This window comes from Ascidiella aspersa, chromosome 3 (assembly GCF_963924565.1).
Source record: "Ascidiella aspersa chromosome 3, kaAscAspe10.2, whole genome shotgun sequence".
In the NCBI taxonomy this organism is placed as follows: domain Eukaryota; kingdom Metazoa; phylum Chordata; class Ascidiacea; order Phlebobranchia; family Ascidiidae; genus Ascidiella; species Ascidiella aspersa.
The window spans coordinates 24,727,337-24,741,584 of record NC_139449.1 but is presented as its reverse complement, the minus strand read 5'-3'; the positions used below and the strand labels follow the sequence as shown (position 1 = coordinate 24,741,584).

The window sequence follows — 14,248 nt, the reverse complement described above, 5'->3', positions numbered from 1 at the left end:
ACGTTTGTTTGGTTTAAAATTCGACTATTAATGAAACGTGTAATAAGACTCTTTTGAGGAAAACGCGATAACATATAAAGTTAATCTATCTAAGTCTGGTTAAGCTATTGAAGTGAGGACGCTCTTGGCGAGCAAAGCGAGCGCGATTTTTTTGGGGTATATCGGCATTCTTTTAGATTTCTTGAAAGTTTCTTTTACATTGCCGAAAAGGAAAAATAAAAAAATTTTTAAAAATACATGTGCAATATTTTTGTATACGTTTTCAATTTTTCCGAGACGCGCTTGGTAGCCTTGCACGGCGCAACAATAAACCTACGCTGATTTGGTTGAAAAGATAGCATAAAAACGTAAACAAACCGGACGTATAAAAATCATTCGCGCGAAGCGCGAAACATTTTTGAACTTACGAAGTTAAAATAGTCAAAAAGTATGTGAAATGGACTCTAATTTGTCAAAGAGGCGGCGGGCCGGATGAATTACATCGGCGGGCCCGCGGGCCGTAGGTTGCCGACCCCTTAAATAAATCATAGCTATGGCGTTTTAGAGGTTCAATATTGAGGGTGATTCTATAGCAATATAATTGCTTTACGTCAGCTAACGGTTCATATTTTTTTAGATTTCGAATACCTATAGATTAGACAAAGTTTTTTACAGGCCTTCCGTAATGTAGACTAATTTAAGAAGACCCGACCGATTTACAGTGTAAGTTCTATCTAAGTGCCTGTATAATTGCAAGGTTTACTGTGCATAATAAAGTGGTTCTGCGGCTTAGTGATTCTGTACTGTATCCCATCGATCGCCTAAGTTACTTAAAGTCAGCCTAATCAAGGTTTCTGCTGCGATTTTTTCAATCAAATCGAAATGTTTTATTTCTTTAAAGTTTAAGTTGACTGTTTTTCTTTTTCATTTCACCCAGTTTATTCAACAAAAAAAATAAAAATGTGCCTAATGTTTTTAAATTGGTGTAGCCTAATAGACTCGAAAATTTATTTACAGGTTTACAGTTTATAAAAAATAATTTATGCAATCTTAGCCGCTCCGTTACTTTAGAGTTTGGACAGACGAAAGGTTTTTTAATATATTTTCGAGGACTGTAACGTCCGCATGTCAGGGACCTCTTGACGATTTCGACATCCTAACGTTCCTAGATAATTCATGGCAAGATAAAGTATATTTGATTTATTGCGTTTAACCTTTTTAAAACGTTCAGGAGCTACACTGATTAACAACTAGAATGAACCTTGACCTTTATTATATTAGGTAAACATTTGTTGTGTTTTTATCGCAGATTTCAACCTTTTTCATCCTGTTTTTTAATTAAGGATAAGATTTTAATGAAGGCAGATTAAATTCACCTTTTTAATTTCATAAAACCAACTGAAAATAAGAAACTGTTCCCTTCTCTCAGTATGAGTATGATGACGGATATATCGTTCACAACAACCAGCAACGACGGCATTTTACAAGTTACAGAGGCTGGAAACTTAACAATGGTCGGCACCATGACAAACGAATCAGGGCCGAACGTAACGCAAGTCGTACAAGGCGCCAGCGCCGTGGCCGTTCTCGTACCAGTCGTGTTCGGTCTCATCTTTCTTGTTGGCATGTGCGGCAACTGCCTGGTGATCGCTGCCATGGTAACCACGAGGAGAAATCATCCGCGCGGCTTGCGGATCACCGACCGATTCATTCTCAACCTCGCCGTGTCCGACCTCTTTTTCCTGGTCTTCTGCGTTCCCTTCCAAGCTCCGGTGTACAGCATGGACGGCTGGCCCTTCGGTGGCTTCATGTGTGTGTTCTGCGAGGTCTGCCAGGAGGTCACCATGCTGGCTAGCATCTACACCCTGGCGGCCCTTTCCTTCGACAGGTAAGAAGAAGCTTTACATTTTAGCCCAAAACTATATATTTTAGCCCAGAACTATAATCCCTTTGCTGTTTTATTGCTCCATTGCCGTCATAAGGATTAACACTGCCGGCCAGATGTTTGTTCTTTTAATCCAGGGGTCGGCAACCTTTTTCTAGTCGCGGGCCAAAACCAAACTCAGAAAGGTCTCTGCGAGCCGCACAAAATGATAACTAAGAATTGTGTTATTTTCATGTTAGAAATGTGAATCAGCCGGATCTCGGATCGTAATAACATTTAAGAAGGCTGTAAAGTGTTGGTGCAAAGAGCGAAAAGAAGCGTTTGTTTGGTATAAATATCGAGTTGACACGTCGTCATCCATCCTACTAACGAAAAGTGTTATAAAACTACTTTTAGGTAACGTGCTGACGTTTAAAGTTAATCTAGCTGAGTGTTGGCACACCTGGCGAGCGAAGCGAGCGCGATTTTTTTGGCATACCGGTATTTCTTTTAAATTTCTTGCAAGTTTTTATTACATTGCCGAAAATAAAAAAAATAAAAAAAATATACGTCCAACATTTTGAATACGTTTTCCGTGACGCACTTGGCTGCCTTCCACGGCGCAACGGCAAAGAAGCGCTGATCTAGGTGAAAAGACAACATCAAAACGTAAACAAACCGGACGTAGAATGATGTCGCGCGGAGCGCGAAAAATTTTCGCACTTACGTAGTTAAAATAGTCAAAAAGTTTGTGGAACGGACTCGTGTCTTATTTGTCAAGAAGGCGGCGGGCCGGACGAATTACATCGGCGGGCCGGATCCGGCCCGCGGGCCGTAGGTTGCCGACCCCTGTTTTAATCCATTGTTTCGCATGAACCTTCTTTGTGTAACTTAACCATCGACAAGTGATAAAATATATTTAAATGTAAATGTTGACAAAAGACATATTAATTACATTGTATAATTACAGGAGCAACAGTAGATTGGCAGAATTGGTCAAAATATTTTATATGCTTTTCGTTTTTAAAAACACTTTGATCCTGATGCTTGCAATAATATTCTTCTAATATATATTAACTTAAAAATGGCATATGGGTTTTATGACAAATCTCTGCGCTTGTTTTTTAGTTCATATGTGCGGATCTGTTATCGATTTTTACGCTAAGCTCGTCGTTTAGCCTAGTTTAAGTGCTTGTTTTGCGGTTTCGGGCAATGTGGTTTTGACAGTTTTCTTTGACTGTGCATGATGATCTTAATCAATCGATTTTGTCATCTTTCCAAATCTTAAATTCAGTGATCGATATAATATGAATCAGTCGATTAGGCTAAGTATAGGCTGAGGCAGCTTGGCATTTAATATAATATGAAGTATTTCCCCTGAGGAAAGATTTTTCTGGCATTTCGAAAAGCAGAGCATAGAGCTATGTGTCCAAATCGGATCTTGTTTTTTTTTAAAAAAGTGGTTGTGTTATGCGCAAGTTCGCGGCCAAACTTTCGACAGTCGATTTTACCTCGTTGTACCGCAGCTGACGGTTTCGGAGAGAAATTACAAGGCTTCCACATAACTCAGGGTTCCAACGGTCCGGGCCAGAACTGATCATTCTTAGGGCGCTGGAAAGAGTGTCTTGGCAAAGGCGCAAGAGATATTTGTGTATGTCCGGGCCCCGATGTCAGCCACATCATGCACACGGCTTTTGGCCCAAAACGGTGCAAGCGTCCCGGCCGGCGTCGGGCGCTGAATAATTGATGTCGGATTCGTCAATGCCATTCGATATGGTCGCAATTCCAGCCAAAGTCCAATAGAGTGTATGCGCATGAAGTTGTAAACTCGCCCGTTAGTTAGTACGCAACAAAACTAGCGCAACCTCGCGTTCTGGTCGCTTTTTCGGCGGGACTAGGCTTTGTCAAATCGCCGCCCGCGCCTCGGCTACTGAAGCAAGACTTGCGTCGCGAAAGCTATCGATCTTCTTCAATTTTGCCGCGTCGCTTGACGAGATCTTGGTCGATACAAATACCGGAAACATTTCAAGAAAAATAAAGGCCGCGGAAATGCCAGAGCGCATTTGACCTCCTTACACATTTACCAGACGCATCTCAAAACATCGATAGGAAAGATTGAGCAGCATTTTCGGGTACAAACACCAGATTGACCTTGTTTGTAGTCAAAGACAATTTTACTTTATCGTACTTTCCATTAAATAAATATTTGTGGAGCGGTTCCTGTGTATTGAAACATTCGGTAATCCTTATTAACGACTTTAAAACTGTTCACCATTTTAACATTTTTGTCAATCCCCGATACACATATTGACTCAATACCACTAAAATCTTGGGTTCAAGGTTGTCAGATGGCCTAAAAAAGGTGTATTGAGGCTTGGTCTGCATTGATATCTAAATTGTGACGTGATATGCCTATAGTTTCCTTTATCTATAGGCTTTCTTATATTTAACCCTTAAATAGTATTTTTGTTACACGACCAGATTCCTTGCTGTTGTGTACGCGACTTCCGCAAAGCAGTGGAGAACCAAACGAAACGCTTCCAAGGGAATGATCGCAATCTGGATTATCGCGTTCGCGCTGGGTTTGCCTTCTCTCATGTCAAAAACCGGGGTAAATCAGTCGGTTGTTGGTTGTGATATCTCTTGTGAACCCATTGGGTTTAATTATATTTTGTCCAGTCTTTCCCAAATTACCTTTATTTCAATGATGCATTGCAACCTGGCAAAACACTATAGTCAGAGCGGAAAGTATATAAAAATGTTTAACGTGGATTTCGAAGGAGCATTAAACTCGATTGTACTACTAAGTAAATTGTAAACTACTATATCATTTCAACAGAAAAATTATTATTTCTAAATGGGCTATTCCATGAAGCAATGGTTAATAAAAAAATCATATATACCGCATGGTTTTTCTACAACCATAAATATCAGTTTGTATATTAATACCCACACAATTTTTGCAAATACGAAAATATACTAAAAGCACCATAAATGTTGGAAACATGAAAGTATCATTACTTTATGTGTGCGACTAAAATTTTATGCAATTTACTTATTTTCAGCCTACAACAGTGTTTCTTAAAGTGGTGAATGGTTCACCTCAGGGTGAATAACATTTTTGCAGGGGTGAACCAACCAAAATGGGTGAATAAGGGTGAACGAAAGTTCAGGAGCATCCTATAGTCACTAGTAAACAACTTTCTGAAGTAAATCGACTGCTGAACTGTTGTTTTTTGGTGTTTTTTTGCTTATTGTAATAGTTAAGTTGGTTTGCACTAAGTTTAGAAGTTGGGCCTACCATAATATGTCCTCTTTTAGGAGGAGTTGTCCCCTTTTCTAAAGAAAACTGAATAGTCCTCCGAGGACGCTCAAAAATGTCCAAATGTCCTCTTTTTCCCATTTCGAGTTAGTTGCTTATACTTTTAACAAGACTTTTAGGCGAGAGGTTGTATTTAAGCCATGAAAGATGCTAAATTGCTGGTTTGAAAAGGGTTTCTAGGGGGGCTCCAAGCAATTCGTAGGGGGGGGGGGGAGGCGAGCTCTAAGTTAATATTTTTTTTTGCAATGATTCTAATGGTATCGTTTTCGTTTTGGTTGTACACTCCTACAGCACTGTACAAACTCTGTTTTTGCCAACTTTAACATTAAAACTGCCAAAAAAAATTTGCGAATCTTCTGTTATCTAATTTTGTTTACTTTGTTGAGCACAACGTCTCTTTGAGTGCCATTTCATGTTTTCATATCATCGAAGGTACAACCCTATAATGTTTCTAACTTATAGATAAACGATAAAAGTCATCCACCGTTTGAACTATTTTTTATCCACATTTTATATAATTGGATAACAGGCTAGCAACAGGGGGACGAAATGTTTTGCGAAAAGCCTCCTAATTTTACAGTTTAGCGCCAATTCAACCAATCAAATCCAATTTTTTTCGCGCTTCGCCCGACCAACAACAAACTTCACTATTTTCATGTTGTCTTAGTGATTATTAATTAAAAATTTCGAATTGTTTTTCGTAGGGGTGCAAGTCATAGGAAAATTACAAAGGGTGCCGCTGCTGAAAAAAGGTGTGAATATGGCACGTATTTGTCGAACGTAACAATTCATACTATCGTTTTACTTGCAGGCAAAAAATGTCCTCTTTTTGGGCGCTAAAAATATGGTAGCCCCAGTATAAGTACAACAATTTGGTGACTTTGTTTTGTGCGTTTGTTGCTTTATATTTCTGGGCTCGAGAAATTGTAGATTTGCAATGGTAAAACTTAGCTTGAGTCGATCTTAACAAAAATCGCAACCTAAGTTATTTTGTGCTGTTATATATAAACGAGATAGTTTTATCATATCATGAGACAAGGGTGAATGAAATCTGGAGATAGATGCTAAGGGTGAACGAAACTAAAAAAGTTTAAGCACTGGCCTACAACACTGTCTGCCAGTCCGTTAATAAAAAACTATAGCCTACTTAGTGGCGACAACATAATACCGACATTGGGGTGGTAAGCTCGATATGCACTTTCAAATTTACAAATAGTCCCATTACAGTTTGGCATGTAAGCTACGGCTCATGCATAAAAAATGAATGGTCCTGCGTCGCATAATATTTTACCAGCAGCCTTGCACCCTCATTATGGATTCATGTCAAGTACAAGCGACAACGATAATATCGCCCACAAAACGAAACGTTCATTTTGTTTATTACCATCGGGACCAACGTAACGAATCAGCACCTAAGGGCTCATTAGTGCCGTGTCGGAAAATCAAAAATATTTTGCACGTAAAGTGCCACAGCTGGATCGCAATTAAAGTAATGACGTGTGCTCTAAGAATAATTATATTGATTTTAGTTCCGTTTACGTGTTTCTATAAATCAATTACGGTAAACCAGTGGTTCCCAACATTTTTGTTGGCGCGACTCCTGTTCAGTTTTAAAAAAAATTACGCAACCTTCCCAATTTTGGTGTATTAGACCTAAACCATATTACAATCATATACAATTAGACAAAAAGACAAATGATTTAACAATTTAAGTTTTTATATTAAAAAAGGCCACCGCAAAGAAACGTCGTTTAAAACCACCAATTAAATTCCACATTATTGAAAAAGGGTTTCTGCCTAAACTTATTCGATTAAAGTTTTACCGTAGTACCACAACGTTAACGCCTTGACCCTTGAAACAATTCGGCCTATCTTTGTGACAGATATAATTTAAATGTTCGCGTTTGGCAAAATTTCTACTACCAGGTTTTTAATGTTTAAACATCTTAAAAAACTTAATTTAAGGCTTTTAAATTTGGCTTTGTGACAATCCGTGTTCTTTTAGTTTCCGGGGTTGCGTATTACTTTATAGGGCTTTATTGATCGATATGTAGTTTTACATATGGGTGTTGCAAGCCATTTAAAGCCTCAACAGTGGATATTGATACAAGTATTTTCACAGCTGGAGTACGAGGGCAAGATGCTTTGCGTGACAAAGTGGTTCGGCTGGTATCACCTCGTGATCTTCGTGATGGGCTACCTTGCGCCGCTCACCGTAATCGTGATCTGCTACCTGCAAGTGCTCAACGTCATGTGCAAGAGTGCGCAAAGGTCCGCTCGTCGGAGGTCTTTAGCAACCAAGAAGACGAAACGGCGTGTAACCAAGATCGTCGTCACCCTTGTGAGTAACGGTCGCCAATGCAAAGCGTCTTCGCTTGCCTTCCTTTATCTAAACCAGGGGTTCTTAACCTTTTTTGTATGTTTTAACCTTTTTAACAAAGATAAATATCAGATTTATCCCCAATTTAAGTGGTGTTCATTTAATAAAAAAAACGTAAGTAACAAATTACATCAGTTATATTCAGTCCGACAGCTGCCCTTGCTTTTTGGCAACGAGTTGTTCAATGTCTGGTAAAGTAGGCCTAGTATAGGTAATGCACAACGAATATCAGATTCAAGTCGGTTTCGTGCTTGAGATTTTATACTAGGCAATGCACAGAAGCCGCTTCGCACCATAGGTTAGTTGAAGAAACGTGAAACAGAATATTCAGAGCTTGAATACCTATTCTTGTATTTACCCTCTAAATCTAAACCAAGGAAGTTTACCCCTTGGGGAAAGTTTACCCCAGGTTAACAAGGGCTGATCTAAACGTTTTATCTTGGGACATGCCGTTGAACCCAGGAATTTAATTTATAGTGACAGCAGCACGAAAGTCGGTTTCCAATCTACGACAGATGCTTTTCCAAAAGAAAATCTCTAACACTTAATTTGTATCCTAAGGAACAGAGTTACGCAGCCTCGGCGATGAATCAAATCAATATTCAACCCTATAATTTATTGTAGTTCGAAGTTGGATATTTCTTTTTACTCGCCAAAATCTTTTAAAAATAGTTTGACTTCGGTCATATATTATGATGCGAGTTTATACATTTGTGTTAAGAAAAAAATTTTTTAGATATTTTCTTGTAAACAGTTAAACATTAAACGTGGCTTCACTTATTTTCCAGTGTAATTCAAATTTTAATTTACTGATATAAACTTCTCTGAAACCGATAAATTACCTGGGATACCATAAATGCTACTATATATAGTGGGAAGTGCTTTTGAAATATTTATTGTCTTACGAACTGGTTTGAACTTAAGTAAAACGCGAATATAATATAACCTTGTAATCACGATAGCAACTTACTTTAGATAAGATAATATATTCTTATCTAAACTAAGTTACTTTGTAAGTGTCTAATACATTCTTGATGAGGTAAAAAGTTTCTTGGCAGATATTAGCTTTTTATAGTTGTGAAAGGTTATTTATCATGTATGTATTCTTAGCATAGTTTTAGTTTTGAAGAAATACACTAAATTTTGTAACCTTTTCACATTTTATTTTTGTTCAAAAAAATTTAAAAAAAATTTAATTTTTCAGTTTGCCATCTTTCGAAAACATAAGTAATATTGACAAAACAAGGGCTGGTATCTGCTAAAAACAAAGTCGCGATTAGGAATAGCCAGGGCTGGATTAACCATTAGGCAATATGGGGGGTATAAAGACAGCCTTTACGTGGCATCCCCTATAAGTAGCTAACATAAGCGAAACCAATGTCTTTAAACCGTCAAACACGTCAAATGAATCATGACCCGGCGTCAAGTCCAAGGAAGCATGTGGCCTTTTTAGGCCAGGCGGCAAAAACAACGTTCGTCGAAAGCCAAGACTTGGCGCTGCTACAGCTAAATGTTGAGGGCCTTACAACCGCCAAACTCAGCGTCATTACACATATCGCCAACAACAACAAAGTTGCGATAATTTCCCTGCAGGAAACGCATGCTACCAACTCTAGCGTCCTGAAGATACCGGGTTTCAACCTGGCCGGATTCACACTGGACAAGCACCATGGCATCGCAACCTTTATCAGGAATGATATACCTTGGTCAGCGATGGCGCAGTCTGACGACAATACAACTGTGGAGTGGCTGACAACCAAGGTACAAGACACTACCATCGTCAACATCTACAAGCCACCACCCAGCAGACTGTATCTCGACTCACTTCCAGATGTCACCGCACCAGCTCTTTACGTCGGCGACTTCAACTGCCATCACACTGACTGGGGCTATAGCGTCAGCAATGCAGACGGCGACACCCTTATCGAATGGGCTTCATCCATTGACGCCACTCTACTTTTCGATCCGAAAGAGCAGCCGACATTCCACTCCGCGCGCTGGAACACCGACACCAATCCCGACCTGGCCTTTTTTAAAAGCTGCGCCGGTGAGCCAATGCCGGAGAGGCGCGTTCTGGATAGATTCCCCCATTCTCACCATCGTCCATCGCTGATTCTAACCCCAGCGTTAGTTCAGCCTATTGAAGGGAATCCCGTGAGGCGTTGGAATTTCCGCAAAGCCAACTGGAAAAGATTCAGTCAACAACTCGATGCGATAGCTGTTGGCTTGCCGTCCCCGAACTCAGTCAACATCAACTGCGCCTATAGCACCTTCTGCAAGGCTATAACCTCTGCTGCGAAGAATAACATTCCCCGCGGCTTTCGAAGGAGCTACGTTCCTTGCTGGGACGAAGAATGCGAGCAATTACTTCGCACACAAAACGAGGCGGAATCCATCCATGATCGAGAAAGGGCTGCCGATGATCTCATCCGCAGACTAAACGAACAACGAAGGGAGAGATGGAATGAAACAGTGAAGTCAATAGACTTTACTCATTCCAGTCGTAGAGCCTGGCAAACAGTCAACAGGCTTACTGGAAGGTCGGCAAAACCAAGTAAATGCCCCATCACGGCCAATGCGATTGCCGCCCAACTTCTCAGCAACAACCGTTGCCCTAATGTAGACAGGTCCTTCAGCAGAAGAATTAATGCCAAGACCAAAGAAATTCGTGCGTCCCCCACCTGTAACTCCAACCTTTCAATCGACTTCACCGACCAAGAACTTGCGGAAGCCACCAAACAACTTAAAGTGGGCAGATCACCAGGCATCGATGGAATTCATCCAGAGTTTATTAAACATCAAGGAAGGAAAATGTCCTCATGGCTAACCTCTTTCTTCTCAACCTGTCTTCGAACTGGCAGGTTACCCAAGATCTGGCGTCGGGCGAAGGTAATAGCTTTACCGAAGCCAAACAAACCAAAAGGCGACCCGAAGAGTTATCGCCCTATATCGCTATTGTGTGTTCCTTACAAGATGTTGGAGCGACTTCTCCACACGCGCCTAAATCCTATTATCGATCCACAATTGCCCAAGGAGCAAGCGGGTTTCCGCAGTGGTAGATCTACCACAGATCAGGTTACCCTACTGTGCCAAGATATAGAGAATGGGTTTGAGGCTGGTGAAAAAGTCGGAGCCGTGTTCATTGACCTCACGGCTGCGTATGACACCGTTTGGTTGCGTGGTCTTCACCTAAAGCTCCTGAAGATGATCCCAGATATGCATATGGTCAACTTCATCTTAAACATGCTGAGTAACCGTAGCTTTCAGCTCCACACAATTAACGGTCAATGCAGTAGGACTCGAAAGCTGAGGAATGGCGTACCACAAGGTTCCGTCCTTGCTCCTATGTTATTTAACATATATATTCACGACTTACCCGCCACCCAGTCGAAGAAATATGGCTATGCAGATGATCTTGCAATTCTATTCAGCAAGCCAACATGGGGCGAAGCCGAAGAAGGTCTAACCGCAGACATGGGGATCCTGTCGTCCTACTTCAAGAACTGGAGACTAAAATTAAGCATGGGGAAAACTATGGCCACAATGTTCCACCTAAATAACAGGGAAGCCAAGCGTACTACAAACATCCGAGTCAACAACACGTTGTTGCAGCATAATGCTACCCCCACATACCTCGGGGTCAAGCTTGACAGAACGCTGACGTTCAAGCATCACGTCGACAGCGTCAGGGCGAAGGCAACCGCTCGCATTGCGCTTATACGCCGTCTGGCCGGTACTGCGTGGGGAGGCTCAACTAAGGTGCTGCGTATATCTGTCCAGGCACTGGTGCTATCCGCTGCTGAGTACTGTGCCCCTGTGTGGTGCCGAAGTAGCCACGCTAAGAAGGTGGACACTACCCTTAATAGTGCGTTGCGTGTCATATCTGGCTGCCTACGTGCCACGCCAACCGAGCAGCTGCCCGTGCTGGCCGGCATAGCACCGCCTGACATCCGCCGAGAGGCAGCGACCCTAGCCCTCTGTAGAAAAGCGCTCTGCAACGAACAACATCTACTGCACAGAGTTCTCACTAATAAGACTTGCCATCAACGCCTAAAATCGAGGCACTCCTTTGCTGCCCAGGCAAAGACGATGCTACAGGTCGTCAGAGATGGCATGTCCAAGGACACCTGGGTAAAGAACCGGTGGACGGAGAGGTGGTCAGCAGCACCACAAACAAGATTACATCGCTACATAGACAGCCCTTATGAAGTAACAGGCCTGGACCTTCCACGGCGACAGTGGGTTAATCTTAACCGCCTCCGCACTGGAGTCGGCTGTTTCGGAGCGTCGATGCTGAAGTGGGGCTTGACCGACAATCCAGCTTGCATATGTGGCGCCCAACACCAAACTGCGGATCACATCGTGGAGGAATGTACCACCTACCGTCCACCCCATGGGGAACGAGGCCTCAGGGACCTCGACAATGACACTCTGAAATGGCTCTCGTCAACAGAGCTGATCCGTGTTTGACACACGAAAGAAGAATATAAGCACGTTCTTATAGGGCATCCAGGAAAAGAGTGCACCATAAAAGCAATTGATGTCGGATTTACATTAGCCTACATTTGTTTTGCCCTAATCATTTTTAAGATAACGGATTTAAGGCAAAAAATGGCAAATTGATAATAATATTTACAAATATTTTTGAAAAATAATTATCTAGATGTTATATAGTTAAGGTTTGTTGCTATTTTGCATTTAGTCTCTTAATATTTTCGAGTTAGTCATATATTGGGTGTACCACAATGTTGTAAGTGATTCGGGCCGAAAATACGGCCCTGGATTCAACTCGCCTTTTTTTTATTCAACTCGCCTTTTTTGTCTCCAGGTGATCGTCTTCGCCCTCGACTGGCTGCCGCATCACGTGGCCATGCTCTGGCTCAAGTTCGGCACTTTTCCCTTCACGAGGGCCACGTTTTGCCTGCGAGTGTCGGCGCACTGCCTCAGCTACGCCAACTCGTGCGTCAACCCCGTCATCTACGCGTTCGTGTCGTCCGATTTTCGGCGCGACTTTCGCAAGGCCTTCACCTGTGGACCATTGGCTGGTAGCTTTCGCCAGTGGTGCGTTATGTTCGTATTTTTATTTATTTTGTGCGAAACAAATCATAGTGTTCAGAATATAAATATTTCGTAAACTAATCCCATTTACTGCTTTCTACAGTCTACTAAACGTGAGATAAATTTGACTCCTAGAGTAGATTTCTTCATTCCGGGGGTCGAAGCGCGAATTTTGCCAGACAAAAGTAATTCGCCGTTTGTTGTAACCACATAAGGTCCCAACATTACTTTGATTTAGATTTAAATAACACGCTACACTTGATCCTTTCTTTTTCGATTACCTGTCCTTTATTGAAAAAAGAAAGGTTCGTGTTTTATTGGCAAATCTAAATTTTGGCTAAATATGAGCTCCATTGGCTCCACAGTTCAGCAAAAAACAAAAGCGCCTATTGCTGGTTAAGTGAAGTCTTGTGATTGCGAAGGTTAATGAAAAAACGTTCTTGTTACGTACACCGACCAAGGTATGATCGCTCGGCGGTTCAACGGCAATCGCCTTTTTCTTTACAGGTCAATCCGATACGTGCACACCCACACGAGTTTCTTGCGCCGCAATGTTCCAGGCGAAGTGCGACACGACGACCGTAGGGTGGCGCTCGAGCCACGACCACCCACGATCAGCAACAGCTACGGGCGGTCACGCAGCGACGAGATCGCGGGCGGGTTTAATTCGATGACTGATGATAAGTTGTAGGGAAGTGACAAGCAATGTAAATTCGCGCCTCACGCCACCTCCGGGGCGGTTGCACCGGGCACCGCAAACCGGGCAAAAACACGGTGTATGCAGTTGACGTGTAAACAAATCTATCTCCTCAACCAGGCGTTGGCTTGACCATGATGGAAGAGATCTTGGAAATACAGTTCTATACCCAACTCTTTTCTTGGTCTGTTGTTCATTTCCCCTCGTTGTTTTAAACTAGCCCTCTTAAACTGAATCAAAATGCTGACCTCAATCTCTTTTCGTAATATAAAGGATCATACTAATTGGATTTTCTTTTCTAACGTTTTTTCGCATTATATGCCAATCTTGGGCAGAATTACCTCAACACAAGCCGGCCAATTTTGAATGTATGTCTTGGTTTTTAAAGACAGTACATTAAAAAGTTAAGTTTTATACGAATCGCAGCATTTGTGCAGCATAACATTTTTGTTTATTTCTCGCCATAAATTTTGCCCACAGGATATGCGCGACTGCCATCCGACGGGGGATTTCTTCGCCACTTCAATAGGCCTATCGACTCCCCGCGTTTTATTTTTTGACATTGTTCACAAATGTTCTTTGTTATATTTTTATTATGGGAAAGCATTTGTTGTTCAGTGCATAAAGATGTGACAGGCTTAATGACTTTCATCGGACCCTCCAAATATGTAATTTTTTTGTTCTGCCAAATAAGCAATCGTTGCTTTACTCATCCTAAGCCCAATTAAACATTGCTATGTTTTTTCATCAAAACAAACACTTTAAATAAAATTGTCTTTCGTTCGTTCGTTTTTTTCGACAAGTTTTTTGCTACTGTTTCTATGACGTTTTTAGTGAACAAGCAAAAATCCTATAGTATTTTATATGTTTTTACATTTTAAACTTAAATTTATCAGATATCCCGAAGCTTTCAGGTTCCCTAACCGATATACTGATGCTAGATACCTG

At 41.5% G+C, this 14,248-nt stretch overlaps 1 protein-coding gene across 1 annotated transcript; it reads left to right on the top strand.

Annotated features, from left to right (window-relative positions):
• Positions 1 to 1,418: 1,418 nt before the first annotated feature.
• LOC146161083 (galanin receptor type 1-like) lies at positions 1,419 to 13,294 on the top strand. Its single transcript, XM_083385085.1, has 5 exons — positions 1,419 to 1,867; positions 4,325 to 4,454; positions 7,288 to 7,506; positions 12,374 to 12,606; positions 13,111 to 13,294. The coding sequence occupies exons 1-5, from the start codon at positions 1,419 to 1,421 to the stop codon at positions 13,292 to 13,294; spliced, it is 1,215 nt and encodes a 404-aa protein (XP_083241211.1).
• Positions 13,295 to 14,248: the final 954 nt, after the last annotated feature.

Bases quoted from the DNA above. Each gene is read 5' to 3' on its own strand.
- LOC146161083 (XM_083385085.1), top strand. From the start codon at position 1,419: ATGACGGATATATCGTTCACAACAACCAGCAACGACGGCATTTTACAA. The intron at 4,455-7,287 runs GTAAATCAGTCG...GTATTTTCACAG, and splicing joins CTCTCATGTCAAAAACCGGG to CTGGAGTACGAGGGCAAGAT. The intron at 7,507-12,373 runs GTGAGTAACGGT...TTTTGTCTCCAG, and splicing joins CCAAGATCGTCGTCACCCTT to GTGATCGTCTTCGCCCTCGA.